The 22,382-nt window shown below is 40.4% G+C and overlaps 1 protein-coding gene and 1 pseudogene across 1 annotated transcript; one reads left to right on the top strand and one right to left on the bottom strand.

Moving 5' to 3' along the window:
* Positions 1 to 14,799: 14,799 nt before the first annotated feature.
* On the bottom strand, positions 14,800 to 20,364 carry LOC129014233 (heterogeneous nuclear ribonucleoprotein L-like). The gene is given in 6 exon segments (XM_054451416.2): positions 14,800 to 14,982; positions 14,985 to 15,077; positions 15,080 to 15,676; positions 15,679 to 16,697; positions 18,666 to 18,696; positions 20,199 to 20,364. Coding segments are annotated over 6 exon segments (1,971 nt in total). The 3' UTR covers positions 14,800 to 14,917.
* On the top strand, positions 20,345 to 21,840 carry LOC134738379 (fascin-like; annotated as a pseudogene).
* Positions 21,841 to 22,382: the final 542 nt, after the last annotated feature.

Here is a 22,382-nt window from a genome sequence, read left to right as displayed (position 1 = left end):
ACATATTTCATTCATTTTGGATGCTCGACAGGATTCTTTGTTTGAATAAACAATAATTCATGAACCTAATGCTTTGACGATGAACAGTTTTGATGTTTCTGTGTTTCTAGTGATCAGAAATCATATATGATGAAACATCTAGGCACACATATGCACGTCATTTCTCTAGAATAAACAGCAAGAAGTATATATATATATAAGAACATGAACATATGCAAACACAAGTTCATGCATAATACTAATAGAAAATTATGTACTATTCTATCTCCTTTCACATATTTTCTGTTTTTGTCTGTCTTTTCATTATTGATGTTTTCTTCTTCCCTTTCTTGCATTTAATGATCTCTCTGCATCTTATCCATTGAATTCTTAATTTAGGCTATTTCACGTATTACTTTTAGTTCTAGAATTTCTATTACTTTCTTTTCTGAAAAATCTGCCTGACAGATCTCTTAGTCTACACAATCTAACACAATTTTCTATTATGATGGAAATATTCTATAAATCAGTATTGCACAACACAGTATTAACCAACCACACATAGCTATTCAGCTCTTGACTAAAGAATTGAATTTTTATTTTTATTTATTTATAATTATTTCAAAGTTAACATCGGTAGCAACCTCTATATTAGATAGAAGGTCTTCTATGATTCTATTTTCACCATCCACTTACACTTAAAAGAAAAAAAAAATGTAACTCACTCAGGGCAAGCAGGGTGGCTCATGCCTGCAGTCACAGCACTTTGGGAGGCCAAGGCAGGAAGGTTGCTTGACTCAGGAGTTTGAGACCAGCCTGGGCAACAAAGTAAAACCACATCTGTAGTAATAATAACAAATCATTAGCGGGGGGTATTGGCGTGCACCTATGCTCCCAGCAACAGAACAAGACCCTCTCTCAAAAAACACAAAAAACATAAAAACTACTATGCTCAATCGGAAAAATTTGAAAAAATAGACAATCATAATCAATTAAGACTCAATAGTCAACATTCATATTTTGTGTATAAATTATACACACTAAATGAGATTGCATACATACCATCCATATCTACACATATGCACATAATATAAACAAAATAAATTTTGTAATGTTGGTTTATATATTTTATAGCCTATTTTTTCAAACAATATTTATAAAATAATTTTATGGCATTAAATAGTGTCTAAAATCATAGACTGTAATGATTATGTGAGATTTTACCCTTTGGTTCTATAATAATATTCTCATATTACTCGACATTTAGACTACGATTTTGACACTGTTGCTAACATGATTATTTCTAGTTGATTTCTTAGGATTATTGAGATGAAAGTAAGATTGCTGGAATAAAATATCCAAATATTAAAACATTTTTGGTATTTATTATCAAATTGATTTTCAGAAAAGTTATACCAGCTTAAATTGCCATTAGAGTAAGATAAGAATGCAGTGTGAATTTAAGTCCTGTTTCTCCTCTACCTTTTCCTATCTCCTCTTTTTCTGTATCACCATATGACATTTGTCATAGTCCTGTTCTTCTTCAATATCTTTGTTCCATAACCTCTGTTTTAAAGTTTCCCTCTCCCCATTCCATGTTCAGCTCTGTTTTTTTTGTTTGTTTGTTTGTTTTGTTTTTTTTTTTTGAGACAGGGTCTCGCTCTGTCACCCAGGCTGGAGTGCAGTGGCCCGATCTTGGCTCACTGCAAGTTCCACCTCCCGGGTTCACACCATTCTCCTGCCTCATCCTTCCGAGTAGCTGGGACTACAGGTGCCCGCCACCACGCTCGACTAATTTTTTTGTATTTTTAGTAGAGACAGGGTTTCACCATGTTAGCCAGGATGGTCTCAATCTCCTGAACTCATGATCTGCCCACCTCGACCTCCCAGCTCTGCTGTCTTAACTGTTAAATCTCACATCCATATTTCCAATCCATCATGTCTTCCAAGATCAAGTAACACTTTTCCAATATGTCTGCTTTGTATATGTGTGCTCATCCCTACTGACTCTCATCACATCTAGAGCTCAATTTTTAACATTATCTCTGCCCCCACCCTATCCTAATATCTCAACTCCCCATGTGTTCAGGCTTTCCTTTTCTGTAAGCAATCCTATTGTCACTTGAGCACAAAACCCCCACTCTTTGCTCTTTTCTTTTATCTCACAAATGTGGACAGTCATCAAGAATGATGAAATTTTCATTTGCAGTATGAATCCAAGGCATGTCCTACCTTGCATACTGCTGCTTCCACGCTAGAACTGGCCTTTATCACCATGGCAATTTTCTTTTAAATACTGTTCCTGCATTTTGACTTTCCTTCCATTAATGTATTCTACTCAATGCTTCTAAACTAATCTACTCAATTTATCATTTTGAGGGTACCACTGTCTTCATCAAAAGTCTTCAATGTCCCCCTGTTGTCTTTTAAGCAACCCCAAGTTGTGTAATTTGTCATTTATCCATTTGTCCTGCCAGCCAGCCATTCAAAATTTATTGAGTGCCTACATGATTTTTTTTTCCTTTGGAGAACTGCCATTCAGCTACTGGAGCTACTGGCCCTTGCTTAAAAAGGGTGTGAAGTGTCTGGGAGTTTATATCCCCTTGAGATTTCCACTAACCAGTGACTGAAAGATACTGACTAAAGCCTCAAATCCATAGTCTGGATTATAATAGCTCTGAAGCTTAGTTTACACTCCAGTTTCCCTGCGGAATCAGTCTCAAGGCTCTTCTTGGGCTTTGCATGGTGATCACACTCTTGCCTGACTTCCTTGTCTTCCTTGCCCTACTTCACTAGTTGCCTTATTTATCTACCCTGGAGCCCTTCCTTAATAAATTATTTTTACGTGAATTCTTCTCTTAGGTTCTGCTTCTGGAAAATCCAAAGAAAACCACTTTTGTTAAGAACCAAAGACATGATCACTACTGCGAATGAATTCATGCTGAGTAGAAAAATAGACATGCAAGCCAGCAATTTAAATTTTAATATGCTATCTACCATAATAGTGGGATTTGCAAAGTCCTGTGAGATGAGGAAACAATAAATACCTATCTCAGGTAAGGGAAGTCGGACTGCAAGTCTTCACCTAAAGTAATATCTGATCTGAAATTCAGATAAGTTTTTTTTGGCAGAAATAATAGGTAAACTGGTTATAACAAATAGTGTGGAAAAAATTTAATGTTATAAGAACATGAAATTCTTCAGGAACTACAAATAACTCAACTTATTCTTATCAGAGACAATATGTGATACAAGGGAGGGGGAGGGAACTGATTCAAATAGGTGAGTAAGATGTTAGAAATGTGGATTCAAAACATTCTCTGAGTGTTGTAAAAAGAGCTCATCTAGTTTATCTGTCAAAGATGGCAAACAATATAGAGAACCCAGAAGGGCAATGCCTTCAATTATACAGTTGTAGCTGTTGCTCTGGCAGTATTGTGGAGGACTGCATGTGGAAGTTGCAAGTTAGGGCTAGTTTGGAGAAAGAATAATCAGAAATCAAATACCATGGTGAGCACAAAGGACTGAGAAGAGAGAGAATGTGATATATTAGAGGAAGAAATTGGCGGTAGTTGGTGATTGATTGGGTCTGTGGTAAGATTCTAGGCTTTAGATCACCCTGCCAGTCACCAAATCTGAGAGAATTTTCTTTTGACTTACTTTATCAAGATAGCAGCATTTTTCTTCTTTCTTCAGCTTCCTGTTTGATTGTTTTGCTAACTTTTGTACATTTTCCAAATTATCCATATTGACAATACATTATTCTTTTATTTGCAAAGTGGAGTAGGTGGTAAAAATGAAATCATAGCATATAGACAACTTACTAAAAATTATTGAGTTAATCAGAAAAAGTATGTTGATAATTAAAATACATGTGAAAAAAACTCCAAGCTCAATCATAACTGTTTAAAAAATGTCAATTGAAACAGTAAGAATATCAGATTAACAAAAATCTTAGTTGTAAAACATTCAATTTTAGCAAAGATAAAGGAAAGAAATATGCTAATGCACTACCTGTGAGAGTATAATAGGTCCAAATTTTTGAAAAGCCATTGCAAATATGTGGCAAATTAAAACACTCACTTCCTTTCATCCAGCCATGGCACCACTAATAATTTACACTAAGAATCAATATAGATGAATATATATGAAGATGCTTATTACAGTATTATTTCTAACAGCAAAAAAGTCCACTAATATAAACTCATTAGCTACACCATAAAATGACCATTCCATGGAATATTATGCAGATGTTATAAAGAATATGTTAATATAAATGTGGTCAATAAATATTGCATTACAAAAAGAAGAGTAGAAATTGAGTTTGTAGAGAATAATTTCATCACCACATAATGTGAATATATATATACTGAAAATTTCTGAAAGGATCCATCCAAAACTGCTAACATTATTTACCACTGGGGCTTGAAAATGATGGAGATTTGCTCTTGTCATTTACTTTTTTCCCCAAGAACAACAGTAATTTGGCCATAAAATTAATGAAAAGAAAGAGGCATTAACAAGATATTTGAGGGACAGTGTTTAGTTTTTACATGTTTGTGGAAGGAGGAGATGAGAAATTAAAACTTTATATAATTCTGTTGAAATAAAATAAAAATAAAATCCTTAGAGTCACAACTCTAAGAAAGGAAAAGTACTTACAGATAGGAAAATAGAGGCTAATCCCACATCCTGTAAGAGTCAAACCAAGGACTAGGATTCAGCTCTCCAGACCCTTGCCCCAGTGCTCTTTCTATGATCCTAAGCAATAGTATATCTATGCCTAGAAAAATCAAGCCAACTGAGCTGTAAAAGATCTCAGCCATTATTTGTGTCTGCTCTGAATATACAGGATTGATTTTGAGTTCATAAATAAATAAGAAATGTTGAAGGGTTGTCCATGGGACACTAAATTCCACTGTATTCTGAACCAGAATTTCTTAATTCAGTACCATTGCTCTAAAAGGATGCTTTCTCAAGCACTGAAAAATATGGTCCCATTTATGTCCCTAATTTAAGGGAAGAGACATTTTGAATTGGAGGCAAATAATCTCTGTTGTAACACTTCAAAGCCAGGTCAGGAAGCTTATGCTAAATGCCTTGTGTGTACTTGTGATTTTTGTATTCTGACCTTGAATGTATTTCACACATAAGCTGACATGTCTCCAATAATTTTCCTGCTAAGTACAGTATAAATGAAATATTAGCACATATTATCTGGGCACCCCACCAACTGATCAGTTTGTTGCTATAAAGTGCAAATGCCCAATCATATAAAATTCCAAGCATTGCTCTGCTGAAAATGAGAAGGCATCACTAGAATGTGAGTGAAAAGAATATTATGTGCTTCCCTTTTCTATATGTTAGATTGCTTCACATTGCAAAAATAAGTTCACTCTGGGAGTGATCCGAGGCGGGCGGATCACAACGTCAAGAGATCAAGACCATCCTGGCCAACATGGTGAAACCCCGTCTCTACTAAAAATACAAAAATTAGCTGGGCGTGGTGACGTACGCCTGTAGTCCTAGCTACTCCGGAGGCTGAGGCAGGAGAATCGCTTGAACCCGGGAGGCAGAGGTTGCAGTGAGCTGAGATCATAAAATAGGCTGCACTCCAGCCTGGCGACAGAGAGAGCCTCCATCTCAAAAAACTTAAAAAAATAAGATAAATAAAAAATAAAAAATAAGTTAAACAATATACTAACCAAAAACTTGTAAATTTCTTTATCCATCTACTTCTAGGAAATTACAAAGAATAAATTTCATTATTTTAGCATAACAGGGATGGATTTTCTTTTGTAATTTTCAATATATTAACAATATATTTTTTTCCTAGTGTTGTTTAGGATACTTCCTGTAATGCTTCATTCAAGTTATCGGTGAATTTTACTATGTATTGTAAATGATACATAGCCACCATATATAAACATTTGCTGAATTCAAGATTAGTAAGTTAAGAAACTGGGGTAAATAAAATGGAAACAAGACATCCGTGAATATTTAAAGATGTAATCTCGCAATTGCATGTTTCTGCTGCCTTTTCATCATATAATAAACCTTGTTTTTTCTTCTAATTAAAAAAATGCTATCAATAATAAAAATGCTAATTATACATAATCAATATTTGTATACATATAGCAATTCTTACAAATGTTCAAATTTCACTTTAGTAAATTGATGTGTAAATATACTTTGTAAGACAGACAATTTTTTTTCTATTTATAGGTATTTTATTTTTATGATATTGTAAATAATATGTATATATTTTTTACTTTTATTATACTTTAAGTTTTAGGGTACATGTGCACAACGTGCAGGTTTGTTGCATATGTATACACATGCCATGTTGGTGTGCTGCACTCATCAACTCGTCATTTACATTAGGTATATCTCCTACTGCTATCCCTTTCCCCTCCCCCAAACCCACGACAGGCCCTGGTGTGTGATATTCCCCATCCAAGACAGACAATTTTATAAGAAGATTAACTTGAAGTTATAAGTGGACTAATGAATTAAAATTTCCATTTCCTATGCTGCAGAGCACTTTTAGTGCAATTTGGAGGGAGAACATCAGTGTTCAGCATATATAATTTATCATTTGACATTTGGACAAAAACTTTAAGTGTATAGAAGAATTACATATATTTCTTAAATTTCCAGTACTACACACGCTACCATAACGCAGGGTTTTACAAAGAGATTAGTGTAATTCAATGGTTAATCATATTTCAAAAAGGAGCTACACTGTGGACCTTATATTCCCCTCATAGTTGCTTCAGGAAGGGATCTCACTTGTCACTCCTTCTTGGCATTGAGTTCTATTCAGCTCTTAACTGAAAATAGGAAAAAATGCTACCCTATACTGAAGCATTTCAACACAATTGGAAACATTATGCATAATTTTCAATAGATGAGGATATACATTTACAAAGTATTCACAAAAAGATATTTTTGGCCAAAATTTGAATTTGTTGAAAGAAAGTACATCTCTGATCTACTTTTCTAGAACTTTCTGGGTTTCAACGTCTTTAACAGAGGTGTGTATGTGTGTGTGTGTGTGTGTGTGCATGTGTGTGTCTGTGGGTGTATGGAAATGTACTCTGTTCATAAAAACGCCAGTGTTGGTGTTTCCAAAGTGAAGCTACTAAAAAACAGAGAATTGGTGTAATCTAGAGGGGAGAGGAATTGATAGTGCAGAGAGCACTTGGAAAATAAAACTATGGAAAAGAGGCCACAATATGGACCAGAGGTAATTACCTGATCACTAAAAAAGAGAGAAGAGAAAGAAAAAGACACAGGAAAACAGGGTCAGAGAGGCAGAAAGTGAAAAATCTAACACTGTATTTGGCACTGCAGAGAGTAAAAGAATGAGAGGTTTTTCCCCTTTCTGTTCATGGGTTATGAAATTGAGGTTTTCCATATAATTAAGAAAGGATGGATCTTGGTGAAGGGCATATTGTCATCTATGAGAGAGCTGCAAGAAGTATAGGGAAGATTGGAGAAGACGGCTGACATTGCTGCTTTGGGGTAGTTGCTCTAAAACTTCTGCCATTCAGCCACGCGGAGGAGGTGAACAGGTATTTGGGGACATGTGTGACACTTGATCACATGTAACAATAATATCTATTACATGTAGAACAATTCATATCATAATTTATGTGTGGAGCAGGATGTAGCTCAACAACGAATGTTCAGAAACTTTACCTAAAAGCCAATTCATAAGTTATTCTAAAATTGTTGTTAACCTGGTGGGCATATTTTCTAGGGATTTCAAGTGAGCAAAAATTGTCAAGAAATAAAAGCCGTCAGGAATAATGTCTGCTTGGCCTATGAATCGTAGACACACTTAAGAGGCATTTAACATTTTAGTTAGAGCTATAAATGATCTTTGCTTTAAAATTTAAAAATGTGTTTTCTTTAAACTTTGGTTTCATTTTCTTAGGCATTTCTTCAAATAATACATATGTGTGAATGTATGTGATTTTTAGACTATAAAATACTTTGAAATTGTTAGATAAATCTTTGCTAATAATACAGTTCGTTATGGAAGAATTTTGGGATTCCTTTTGCTCTCAGCATTGACTACTGTCATTGTAGAAGTTCTGACAATATGATGATTATATGAAGACTCTGAGTTCAAATGCATCATCCTAAGGCAATGCAAACATATTTTCATGTTCTTGTTTTATCATATTTATGTATAACAGAAATGGGAAGACTAAAAGATTTCATTATCACAATTTTGGAGGGCAGAGAAAATACCGACAATCTGCATTTCCAGGCGAAGTTTAAGCTATTTAGAAGCCAAACCTTCTCACTAGTCAGCTGGCAGATCACATTCAGCAAGAAAATGTTTCAGGTTTTTCATAGCTATGTTTAACTTTAAATAAGAGATTACATAATTAATGCTAAAATTGCCTGTCACTATTATATTCCTTAAGGTTTTCCATTCTTTCTTAGCTTAAGTCCTGATTTTTATTTTCATTGTTGTCATTGTTATTTTTCTTTTCATAGAAAAGTACTACTTAGCTCTATAATCTTTTGTTTGACATTAAGGGATAAATATTTCTGACAAAGCAAAAATATGCTTGAATAAGTTTGTGGTCTTCTGTAAAGGTTTAACCTTATGTAGTTGGATTTTTTACATTTTGGATAATAATAATGATTACATAAACTTTATCCAAAAATTGTTATAACTATTCAGATTAATTTTGAATCAATTAAAAAGTTTTAAAATAAATATTATTTGAAGTGTTTATCAGATCAGAAAACAAGTGAAAAAATTCATAGTTATACATCAATAATTGCTTATACTGTAAATGAAAACACTTGTTAATTTCTAGAAATTTATCACATATTTGATTCTACTTTCCAGGCAGTATTCCCACATTTTAAGTTTGTCTTCATTTTAATAAAACTGTATCCAGAAAAATAATAAAACTATAATCTGAATACACAAAAATTTCAAATAATGACTCCATATATGCTCAGGAAGTTTAATGTCTTGACTTTAATCATACCAAAGACTTCTTATACTAATATAATTTTGTATATATGCAAGGGTTTCACTTCTGTATGCAATCAAGAACTCAGCTAAGCTGTTTATCCTCTCCATGTTCTTCCAGAACATTCTGCCTTAAGGATCTAATTCATGGTTACTTCCTACTCCGTTTTTAAATTTCACCATGATTATGCATCTCATTTACATTTTATTTCCTGGGTCTTTCCTCCCCTCTCAAAAACTACCCAGAGAGCATGATAGCGGCCTTTTCTTGACTTCCACGCCTTACACCCACACACACACACACACAAACACTCTCTTAATTTCACAAATATGTGATAAGGGGGACAGTGTTGCTACATTTATATTATTCTTGACAAATGAAACTGGTCACCTGTTTGCTGTATATCATAGGCTTGGCCAACATCAGGCAGATGCTGCCCAGATGGCCTTTCTTCATCTAGAAACATGGAGCCATGGTGGCCACCTCACTTTCCTCACACCCTCAACCTAATTGTCCCCAGGTCCTAACCAGCAGTTGAATCCATTTCCTTTCCTTCATTTTCCTTTCTGCTATCCAGGCATTTGTCCTCTTGGAAAGCAAGATGAGGCCTTCCTACCTCATGCTTAATCTGCTCCAGTGGCATTAGCCTACACTCACTCCTCAAAGAGAACAGATCCTTCCTAACTCGGAATTTCACACAAGGCACGTACCCAGGAGTCCTCGCCACTCTATTCCATCCCATGTCTCCTCATATTCAATAGCCATAGGCTTTAGTCTAGAGGTGACACCTCTGGGACAATGTACCTGAAGCCCTAGACAAGGAGCTTTGTTATTTGCCATCACATATTCTATGTTTTTCTACATGACATTTATAGCAATAATTTTTGTTTAAATAATTTTTAATATTTTAGTCCCTCTCCTCAACATATACACTTCTAAAAATCAGTGTGTTGCTCACTACTGATTTCCAGCACCCAGCACAGCCCTTAGCATATGGTTGGAACTCACCGAATTTCAGCATTATAAAGAAATGAATTAAATGGATGTTGTACACATGTGTGAGGAGCCATGTGGAATGTAAACGGCAGCACACCTATGTGTAAAGTTGTCAGAATCAAGGAAATGGAGCTAAATTGGGAGCCAGAAAGCTAATCCATATGGATGTCGAGGAGATGAGGCTTGAGACACAGAGCAGTGAGCAATGTGAGGGATCCAAAGGCTAGGGAAGTCCCACAGGAACACAGGAGATGATTCAAAGAACCCTTGGTTGTCCTGAAACATTGCTTTTCTTCATGGGCTAGAGGACTTTCTTGGCAGAGGGCTGAAGACAAATGCGTGCAAAAGTGCTTTCTCTAAATGTCTCACCAGCTTATGTTTTGAATGTATAATTCCAGAACTATGTATCACCCATCTCTCTGTGCTGTTCAGTTCTTTTCGTCCTGCTAAATCTTTTCTGCATCTCTATTTAGATGATTTCTCATTCTTTCCATCTGAGACTGATGGTTATTTCCATGTGGGGATGTTACTAAGAAGACTATATAGGGTCTAGTTAGCAAAAACAGACCATAGAATTTTTTTAAAGTCTGCCCAGCATTTAAGAATATATCAGCCTGTTCTCTGTGTCCAGTCCTATCTCCTGTCTACCAGCTTTTAGCCTTTTTCTTTTTCTAAGGATAAGCTTTCACTTTTCAAATTCTGTGCGACATTTTTAAGGCCACATACATGAACACATTTTCATGTATTACATCTTGCAGTCCTGAAGCAGTAACATGACTACCTGTTGTGGTAAAAAGGCTCCTCCTTGGTCTGATCTGCATCTTCCAGAGAACTTGCTTGGCGGTCTATGATCCATCAAATTTTCCCCTTAGTAAATCTCAAAAAAAGATCACCCATAAGCATAGTACAGGGGTATTCTGAGGTTTGACTAGTATTTCAGAGTGCTGTAGATCCTAAGATGAAAGCAGTAAGAAAGTTGAAAGAATAGTATTATTTATTCAACAGACATGCTAGAAATCTCAGAGCTTCCCTAGTCCCTATTTTCTGTCCTATGTATGTAACATAAAACTCTGCAAAATCAGAACTGAGTTCTCTGTAAAGACATTCAGAAAGAAACAACACCAGCCTTGAAGGGAAGGCCTTGTAATCCATGGTTTATTTTCCTTTTCTTGTTATGGCCGATGGCAGCACCTAGATTACAGTAGGTGCTCAGCCGTGGATTCACTGAAATAATGCTTGAAAAATATACTAATAAAGAAGAAAAGAGAGAAGAATCAAATAGATGCAATAAAAAATGATAAAGGGGATATCACCACCAATCCCACAGAAATACAAACTACCGTCAGAGAGTACTATAAACACCTCTATGCAAATAAACTAGAAAATCTAGTAGAAATGGATAAATTCCTGGACACATACACCCTCCCAAGACTAAACCAAGAAGAAGTTGAATCCCTGAATAGACCAATAACAGGCTCTGAAATTGAGGCAATAGTTAATAGCTTACCAACCAAAAAAAGTCCAGGAACAGACAGATTCACAGCCAAATTCTACCAGAGGTACAAGGAGGAGCTGGTACTATTCCTTCTGAAACTCTTCCAGTCAATAGAAAAAGAGGGAATCCTCCCTAACTCATTTTATGAGGCCAGCATCATCCTGACACCAAAGCCTGGCAGAGACACAACAAAAAAAGAGAATTTTAGACCAATATCCTTGATGAACATTGATGCAAAAATCCTCAGTAAAATACTGGCAAACCAAATCCAGCAGCATATCAAAAAGCTTATCCACCATGATCAAGTGGGCTTCATCCCTGGGATGCAAGGCTGGTTCAACATATGCAAATCAATAAACGTAATCCAACATATAAACAGAACCAAAGACAAAAACCACATGATTATTTCAATAGATGCAGAAAAGGCCTTTGACAAAATTCAACAGCCCTTCATGCTAAAAACTCTCTATAAATTAGGTATTGATGGGATGTATCTTTAAATAATAAGAGCTATTTATGACAAACCCACAGCCAATATTACACTGAATGAGCAAAAACTGGAAGCATTCCCTTTGAAAACTGGCACAAGACAGGGATGCCCTCTCTCACCACTCCTATTCAACATAGTGTTGGAAGTTCTGGCCAGGGCAATCAGGCAGGAGAAAGAAATTAAAGGTATTCAATTAGGAAAAGAGAAAGTCAAATTTTCCCTGTTTGCAGACGACATGATTGCATATTTAGAAAACCCCATCGTCTCAGTCCGAAATCTCCTTAAGCTGATAAGCAACTTCAGCAAAGTCTCAGGATACAAAATCAATGTGTAGAAATCACAAACATTCTTATACACCAATAACAGACAAACAGAGGGCCAAATCATGAGTGGACTCCCATTCACAATTGCTTCAAAGAGAATAAAATACCTAGGAATAGAACTTACAAGGGATGTGAAGGACCTCTTCAAGGAGAACTACAAACCACTGCTCAATGAAATAAAAGAGGATACAAACAAATGGAAGGACATTCCATGCTCATGGATAGGAAGAATCAATATCGTGAAAATGGCCATACTGTCCAAGATAATTTATAGATCCAGTGCCATCACCATCAAGCTACCTAAGACTTCCTTCACAGAATTGGAAAAAACTACTTTAAAGTTCATATGGAACCAAAAAAGAGCCCGCATTGCCAAGACAATCCTAAGCAAAAAGAACAAAGCTGGAGGCATCATGGTACCTGACTTCAAACTATACTACAAGGCTACAGTAACCAAAACAGCATGGTACTGGTACCAAAACAGAGATATAGACCAATGGAACAGAACAGAGCCCTCAGAAATAATACCACACATCTACAACCATGTGATCTTTGACAAGCCTGACAAAAACAAGCAATGGGGAAAGGATTCCCTATTTAATAAATGATGCTGGGAAAACTGGCTAGCCATATGGAGAAAGCTGAAACTGGATCCCTTCCTTGGACCTTATACAAAAATTAATTCAAGATGGATTAAAGACTTAAATGTTAGACCTAAAACCATAAAAACCCTAGAAGAAAACCTAGGCAATACCATTCAGGACATAGGCATGGGCAAGGACTTCATGTCTAAAACACCAAAAGCAATGGCAACACAAGCCAAAATTGACAAATGGGATCTAATTAAACTAAAGAGCTTTTGCACAGCAAAAGAAACTACCATCAGAGTAAACAGGCAACGTACAGAGTGAACAGGCAACCTACAGAATGGAAGGAAATTTTTGCAATCTGCTCATCTGACAAAGGGCTAATATCCAGAATTTACAAAGAACTCAAACAAACTTAGAAGAAAAAAACAAACAACCCCATCAAAAAGTGGATGGAGGATATGAACAGACACTTCTCAAAAGAAGACATTTATGCAGTCAACAGATGCATGAAAAAATGCTCATCATCACTCGCCATCAGAGAAATGCAAATCAGAACCACAAATGAGACACCATCTCACACCTGTTAGAATGGCGATCATTAAAAAATCAGGAAACAACAGGTGCTAGAGAGGATGTGGAGAAATAGGAACACTTTTACACTGTTGGTGGGACTGTAAACTAGTTCAACCCTTGTGGAAGACAGCGTGGCTATTCCTCAAGGATCTAGAACTAGAAATACCATTTGACCCAGCCATCCCATTACTGGGTATATACCCAAAGGATTATAAATCCTGCTGCTATAAAGACACATGCACACATATGTTTATTGCAGCACTATTCACAATAGCAAAGACTTGGAACCAACCCAAATGTCCATCAATGATAGACTGGATTAAGAAAATGTGGCACATATACACCATGGAATACTATGCAGCCATAAAAAATGATGAGTTCATGTCCTTTGTAGGGACATGGATGAAGCTGGAAACCATCATTCTCAGCAAACTATTGCAAGGATAAAAAACCAAACACTGCATGTTCTCACTCTTAGGTGGGAATTGAACAATGAGGACACTTGGACACAGGAAGGGGAACATCAAACACCGGGGCCTGTTGTGGGGTGAGGGGAGGGGGGAGGGGTAGCATTAGGAGATATACCTAATGTAAATGACGAGTTAATGGGTGCAGCACAGCACATGGCACATGTATACATATGTAACAAACCTGCACGTTGTGCACATGTACCCTAGAACTTAAAGTATATAAAAAAAGTATACTAATTCACAGAAATCCTCCGCACTTCCAATTACAATAAAACCATCTATTACTGTAAAATTTGTGAATATTAATCATTCTATCCTTCTAGCTTTTACTCTGCATTTGTGACCCCTTTGTACTATTTTTTCTGTTAGGATACGTCAAGAAAACTGAAATCATGGTAGTAAGTACTTTAAAGACGGAATTGGTTACCAGATGTTAGAAGGCTCCAGAAGTTCTTGAGCAGGAGTAATTATAGACATCAGTTTACCTTAAATGGGCAGAATTCAGATGGATAACAACAACAACAAAAGGAGACTGTGGAGGTTATTCATAGTGGGCTAATTTGTTTGGGAAAAATAAGTAGCTATAAATCACTATATTCTAGTATCTTTGAGACAACAAATATGGGAAATTATTTTTCTTTTCTTTTTTTTCCCCAGCAAGCGCTGTGTTTATTTTCCAAACAATTTTATTGAAATGTGCGAAGAGTACATGGGCAGCACAAATGTATGAACAGGAAAAAAAAATCACATGTACAACAATTTTTTAAAAGTGAAGGTTAATTTTGGGAGATATCAGTTCCCCTCTCCCTCCCCCTGCAGACTTCCAGCGTTTCCATTAAAGTTAAGCCTCTACGAACCTAGCATTACCAAAAAAAAAAAAAAAAAAAAAAAGGGAATACAAGATCTTTTGCAAATAACAAAAACAAAAAACAAAAAATGGCATAAAGGACAGAGAAATGTCTTCCTGCTTAGATGGCACTCTTCCTAGGCACCTAATTAGGAGGCGTTCTGAGCGGTGGAGAAACACAACTTCAGAGTGTAGGGGTATGGACCATTGGGTTTTTCATCTGGTAATGGTTCAGGAAGCCCAGAGTCTCCGGGGCATCGCTCTTGGATTCCCACTCCAGCAGTCCAGAGGAGCTGCGCTCACTTTTGCTGAGAATACTTTCACAGAAGGTGGCCGTTTCACTCCAAGCTCATCGCAGATCTCAAAGAAGTTCTCCTCAGTCACCTCCAGCGGGGTGTTGAAGAAATGCAGCACGTTGCTGGGGTGCTGGATGCGGTTCTTGGCTGCCTGCTCTGGGGTGGAGAACCGATTGTTCTGGGATTCACTGAAGTCTTTGTAACTGCAAGACCCGTCTTCCAACCCGTATGACTGACCGGGCATGATGGCTGGCTGCTTGGAGACACGGACATTCAGCTTCTGCCCAAACATGAAGTTGTTGTTGAGGTGGGTAATGGCCCGGTCCACAGCGTAGCCATCAGCCATCTCCATCATGGCGGCCCCCGGCTTGCTTTTCATGAATTTCACCTTCTCCACATTGCCATACAAGCAGAAGACATTGAAGACTCGGTTACAGTTCATCTTAGATTGATCCAAGCCATAGACCACAAGCACAGGGCTGTGGGCGTGAGGGCCATCCTCGGGTGGTGGGGGAGGGGGTGGGGGGTGCCCATACTGGGGGCCGTAGCGACTTGGGCCCCGACGGTGACCCCCCACTGGTGGACCCATCCTTCTCCCTTCGTAGTGAGGGGTGGGGGGCCGTAGCCCTCATCATGGTAATGGCTGTGGTATCCACCGTGGGGCCCTCCATATTCTGCTGGGTGATCTCCCAGGAGAGGGGGCTGCCTCTGGCGTTTCTTGGGGTTGCTGCCAGGGTCACCTTGTCCACTGAGATTGGGGTTTGTGTAGTCCCAAGTATCCTGATCACTCTTGAACACATTCAAGCGTGTAGGCTTTGCGTATTCCATCTTCAGAGCACAACAGCCAGAATAGATATCAGCCCCATTGAGAGAGGCCTTGGCCCACTGGGCACTTTGAACAGAGTCGAATTCCACCATCGCCTGAACTCCATTCTTCCTGAAAATGACAATTCTCTGGACAGGGCCACAAGGATTACAGATAGTGTAAAGAACATCCGTGGTGATCGAATAAATGGGGTTCAGGATGGTAAAGAGAAGCACACTGTTCACACTCCGGGAGTCATCCGAGTCCCCGGGGCGGGAGATCTTCTGGATGGTAGAGTAGTTGACAAAAGCTGGGTGATCGGCAATGCATATTTGGTTGTCGGCTGCGTAGCTCACTGCGTTGCAAGCCCCCAACACATCTTCAAACTCCACCAGTGCTTGTCTCTTTTTAGGCATTACCACCACAGAGCTGATGGGTCCAAACTCCTGCAAGGCCTCCACAAGGTCAGCTTCCACCACACCCTCAATCAGGCCCCTGATGTGGAAAACTGGGGAGGCAGGGGTTTTGTGCGGGTCATCGTAGTTCTTCCCGCTGCCTCCCGCCACCCCGCCTCCTCCACCGCCACCGCCACCGCCACCGCCTCCGCCACCGCCACCGCCACCGCCTCCGTGCTGGTCGCCGGCGTTGCCAGTCTTGAGCCGCTTAGTGGTCGGGCCGCCCTCACTGCCGCCGCCCTGGTAGCGGCCACTGCCGCCTCCGCCGCCCGCCGCCGCCATCTTCACCGTCGCTCCGGACCGCCTCTGCTGCTCGTCGGGTTGCTGCCTCTGCTCCAGCCGCCGACGCCGCTTCTCCCGGGAAATTATTTTTCTAAGTTAGTTTGGTAAAGTTTAAAAGGGTTGTACTTTATCCTGTAGACAATTGAGAGTAGTTTTCTGTATTTAAGAAGGATAAATAAACTGTTCTGTGTGCAGGGAGGATTAGAAATGGAAGACATTGGAAGCAGAGAGAAGTTAAGGAGGAATGTTGACATTATCTTAAAGTGTTAAGAACCTGAACGAAACTCATTGCAAAATCATTGCCAGGGAATACAATGTAGGGCCATTGACTGACTCTAGTGGTGGATGAGGACAACTCACAGAGAGAAATCTGACAATCCATGTTTAGCAGAGGGAAGGAAGCCAGAAATAGTTATTATTAAGTGCAAGACTTCAGTTTTGTTGGTTTTTTGTTTTTTACTCCCAGCAAGCTAAATTTGACAATAATGTAGCTCAATTTCTCCCAATCTCATTTTGTTAATCTCTATAATCTTGCCCCAGAAAAGCCCCAGCTCAGAAAATTCTGTATTCATTTGTCTTCATAAGATTGTAAAAATTTCAAAACTGTCTGTTCATGATAATTAGAGAAATACAAATCAAGACCACAATGAGATACCATCTTACATCAACCAGAATGGCTATTACTAAAAAGTCAAAAAATAACAGATGCTGGCAAAGTTGTGAAGAAAAAGGGATGCTTATACACTGTTGGTGGGAGTGTAAATTAGTTCATCCATTGTGGAAAACAGTGTGGCAATTCCTCAAAAGCCTAAAGACAGAAATAGCATTTGACCCTGCAATCCCATTACTGGGTATATACTTAAAGGAATATAAATCATTCTATTATAAAGACACATGCATGCATATGTACACTGCAGCACTGTTCACAATAGCAAAGACATGGAATCAACCAAAATGGCAATCAGTGACACACTGGATCAAGAAAATGTGGTACATATACACCATGGAATACTACGCAGCCATGAAAAAGAACAGAGATCATGTCTTTTGCAGGGAAATGGATGGAGCTGGAGGCTATTATCCTTAGCAAACTAACATAGGAACAGAAAAGCACCGCATGTTCTCACTTGTAAGTGGGAGCTAAATGATGAGAACTCACATGGACACACAGAGGGGAACAACACACACTGGGGACTTTCAGAGAGAGGAGGCAGAGAGATGGGAGATCATCAGGGAAAATAACTAATGGGTGCTAGGCTTAATACCTGGATGATGAAAGAATCTGTACCACAAACCCCCATGACAAAAGTTTACCTATGTAACAAACCTGCACTTGTACCCCTGAACCTAAAATAAAAGTTCAAAAAGGAAGCAAAACAAAAAAAAACTTTAAAGTAGCTCAATAAGTTTTATATTAATGTCAACTTTAAATAATTTTTATGCACAATATGTTATGAAAATTCATTTACCTTTTTTAAAAAAAGAATGTGAAATTTTAGCAGAGTTTTCAACAACAATGTTATAGTTAACAAGAGAAAAGCATCCTGATGTTTTCCAAACTGGTGTTTCAATGAATTACTCTTTTTTTTCTGAGAGGGGATCTCGCTCTGTTGCCCAGGCTGGAGTGCAGTGGCATGATCTTGGCTCACTGCAACCTCCACCTCCCAGGTTCAAGTGATTCTCCTGCCTCAGCCTTCCAGTACCAGAAGGCGTGCACCATGACGCCTAGCTACATTTTGTATTTTTAGTAGAGACGGGGTTTCACCAGGTTGGCCAGGCTGGTCTCTAACTCCTGAGCTCCCAAACTGCTGGTAGTACATGCATGAGCCACCGTACCCAGCCAAAATGAATTACTCTTGTGTTCTATTCATTTGTTTTTCCTGCATTTTCATTTCATTTCACTTTGATGAACCAACAGAAATACCCGATGCAATACAGTGACAGCTTCAAAAGCTTCATATTGACAAAGTTATCATTTCACAGTAGATAAAATAATATGTGAAAGTAATGAGAATTTAGGAATTCCTCTAAAATCAGAATTTAAAGACATACCACTTACCCTTTGTTAAAATAGCTTACAGCACAGAAGTCTTAGAAAATGGGCATTAGAGTGTCAGAAAGCTAGTCATGTTAAAAAAAACCTTTCAAATCAAGGCTAGCCACCTCATTAAATAATAAAATGAAGAAACTGCTTATAAAACCGGTGTTCCATTTTCAATTTTAAAAAAATGTTGATAGTAAAATAACCATTAATTTAAAATATTTTTCTGCTCACTTCTAGAAGGTGACCTATTTAAGCCCCACTAAACCACTTAAGTGACCTACTTAAGCCCCACTAAAGCAAATAGCATATATTGGGATTGGATTACAAAAAGTATGCCTTCCATTTGATTGGCCATATACCTTTTTGTTTCATGCATGGATAATGGCTTTTCTCCTTCTTCAGTAACCCAAAGGAAAAGCTGACATTCTAACCTGGAGCTGCACATTCAAGCTTTGACACATGCCTCTCGCTGGTTTCGTCTAATGCTTATAATAAACCTGTAGAGTCAGCAACTTTAGAAAGATGGGTTGAAGAAGTGTCTTTGTCATAGTTTGTATTTTTCTCTGAGGCACTTGGCAGAGTCACCTCTGGTGTTTCAAATGTGCTTGAAAGTTATCTGGCTGCCCTCTGAGAAGTTTGCATAAAACCTGCTTTACTTAAAAGCAGGCAAAATTAAGGTTTCTGTAACAAAACCATAGGCACTGCATTGATATAGGACAAAGACCAAATATCCTGCTTCCATGTGGCAGAGAAATAATGAATAACTTGGTTCAAGAGCTCATGGAGTGGCATATCATCATGCCATTATTAATAGAGAACATTGCTAATTTCTAAAGGGGCTTAATGTCATGATTATTTTATCCTCTTCTTTCTGTTGAATTTTTAACATGTATGTCTACTGCAAAGTACACAAAGGAAATAAATTAGCACAAAAAAAGGGCTTCTTCACAACCGCAAATTATATATATATTTCTTTCAGAACATCACTTTAGAGAGAAAATAGCAAAAATTCAGCATCATCACTTTTGTGACACTTCACTAACCAATCCAAATATAGAAAAAGAAAGAGAAATTGAGTACATTTGCATTCACTGTACATTTTTAGCTATTTGTGTAGAAGAAAAACAATTAGCTTATTTAAAAACCCTAAGGTGAATACGCAGTTTTTAATTATTATCTTTGCTGTTGTGATTTGTATTTGTATTTTATTTATGTATAAACCCAGTATATAGACCTATGTCAAATACTTCTTTATTTTGATACTAGTTCAAAATATTGGTGACTTTTTGAGATATGAATATCTCATATGTATCTTTTAGAAATTATCAGAGTTATAAAATAATATTTGGGAGGTAAGGAAGGCACTAGACATAAGAAACTTGTGTAGACAAATACTTTGTCACCAAAGTTGTATATTTAAAAGTCCCTATTCTTTGTCTCTTATCAATTCAAAATTAATTCATTAGAAAACAATTTTCCTCAACATTTAATCCCTATTCATCTTTTTCACTAGTTTGTATTGCATTACTCATTGCTTCATAGCTAAACTCTGTTTAAATCTGTTAACTGAAATGATTTTAAAAACATTTTGGTGGAGCGCTGCGGAGGGCGCCTGCGGGCTGCCGCCGCCGAACAAAGGAGCAGGGGCGCCGCCGCGGGGACCCGCCACCCACCTCCCGGGGCCGCACCTCGGCCTCCCGTCCACCGCCACCATGACCGCCAACTGCACAGCCGAGGCAGTGCAGATCCAGTTCGGCCTCATCAACTGCGGCAACAAGTACCTGACGGCCGAGGCATTCGGGTTCAAGGTTAACGCGTCGGCCAGCAGCCTGAAGAAGAAGCAGATCTGGACGCCGGAGCAGCCCCCTGACGAGGCGGGCAGCGCGGCCGTGTGCCTGCGCAGCCACCTGGGCCGCTACCTGGCGGCGGACAAGGACGGCAACGTGACCTGCGAGCGCGAGGTGCCCGGTCCCGACTGCCGCTTCCTCATCGTGGTGCACGATGACGGCCGCTGGTCGCTGCAGTCCGAGGAGCACCGGCGCTACTTCGGAGGCACCGAGGACCGCCTGTCTGCTTCGCGCAGACGGTGTCCCCCGCCGAGAAGCGGAGCGTGCACATCGCCATGCACCCTCAGGTCAACATCTACAGCGTCACCCGTAGGCGCTAGGCGCACCTGAGCGCGCGGCCGGCCGACGAGATCGCCGTGGACCGCGACGTGCCCTGGGGCAACGACTCGCTCATCATCCTCGCCTTCCAGGACCAGCGCTACAGAGTGCAGACCGCCGACCACCGCTTCCTGCGCCATGACGGGCGCCTGGTGGCGAGCCCCGAGCCGGCCACTGGCTACACGCTGGAGTTCCGCTTCGGCAAGGTGGCCTTCCGCGACTGCGAGGGTCCTTACCTGGCGCCGTCGGGGCCCAGCAACACGCTCAAGGCTGGCAAGGCCACCAAGGTGGGCAAGGACGAGCTCTTTGCCCTGGAGCAGAGCTGCGCCCAGGTCGTGCTGCAGGCGGCCAACGAGAGGAATGTGTCCACGCGCCAGGGTAAGGACCTGTCTGCCAATCAGGAGGAGGAGACCGACCAGGAGACCTTCCAGCTGGAGATCTACCGCGACACCAAAAAGTGTGCCTTCCGTACCCACACGGGCAAGTACTGGACGCTGACGGCCACTGGGGGCGTGCAGTCCACCGCCTCCACCCAGAATGCCAGCTGCTACTTCGACATTGAGCGGCGTGACCGGCGCATCACACTGCGGGCGTCCAATGGCAAGTTTGTGACATCTAAGAAGAATGGGCAGCTGGCCGCCTCGGTGGAGACAGCAGGGGACTCAGAGCTCTTCTTCATGAAGCTCATCAACCGCCCCATCATCGTGTTCCGCGGGGAGCACGGCTTCATCGGCTGCCGCAAGGTCAGGGGCACCCTGGACGCCAACCGCTCCAGCTATGACGCCTTCCAGCTGGAGTTCAACGATGGCGCCTACAACATCAAAGACTCCACAGGCAAATACCGGACGGTGGGCAGTGACTCCGCGGTCACCAGCAGCGGCGACCCTCCTGTGGACTTCTTCTTCGAGTTCTGCGACAACAAGGTGGCCGTCAAGGTGGGCGGGCGCTACCTGAAGGGCGACCACGCAGGGGTCCTGAAGGCCTCCGCGGAGACCGTGGACCGCACCTCGCTCTGGCAGTACTAGGGCCCGCCCGCCCCGCCCTTCCCCGCCCCTGCCCACGTGGCGGCTCCTTCCAACCCCCCCTGCTAACCCCTTCTCCTCCAGGTGGGCTCCCCGGGGCGGGAGGCAAGCCCCTTGCCTTTCAAACTGGAAACCCCAGAGAAAACGGTGCCCCCGCCTGTCGCCCCTATGGACTCCCCACTCTCCCCTCCGCCCGGGTTCCCTACTCCTCTCGGGTCAGCGGCTGCGGCCTGGCCCTGGGAGGGATTTCAGATGCCCCTGCCCTCTTGTCTGCCATGGGGCGAGTCTGACACCTCTTTCTTCTGACCTCAGACGGCTCTGAGCCTTACTTCTCTGGAAGCGGCTAAGGGACGGTTGGGGGCTGGGAGCCCTGGGCGTGTAGTGTAACTGGAATCTCTTGCTCCTCCTGGCCACCTCCTCCCAGCCCCCCAGGAGCTGGGCACGTGTCCCAAGCCTGTCAGTGGCCCTCCCTGGTGCACTGTCCGGAAACCCCTGCTTGGGAAGGGAAGCCGTCGGGTGGGCTAGGACTGACCCTGGGTGTTTTT

The sequence above is a fragment of the Pongo pygmaeus genome, chromosome 16 (genome assembly GCF_028885625.2).
Source record: "Pongo pygmaeus isolate AG05252 chromosome 16, NHGRI_mPonPyg2-v2.0_pri, whole genome shotgun sequence".
NCBI classification, from domain to species: domain Eukaryota; kingdom Metazoa; phylum Chordata; class Mammalia; order Primates; family Hominidae; genus Pongo; species Pongo pygmaeus.
The sequence above is the reverse complement of the archived record's forward strand: the minus strand, read 5'-3'. Positions and strand labels throughout refer to the sequence as shown.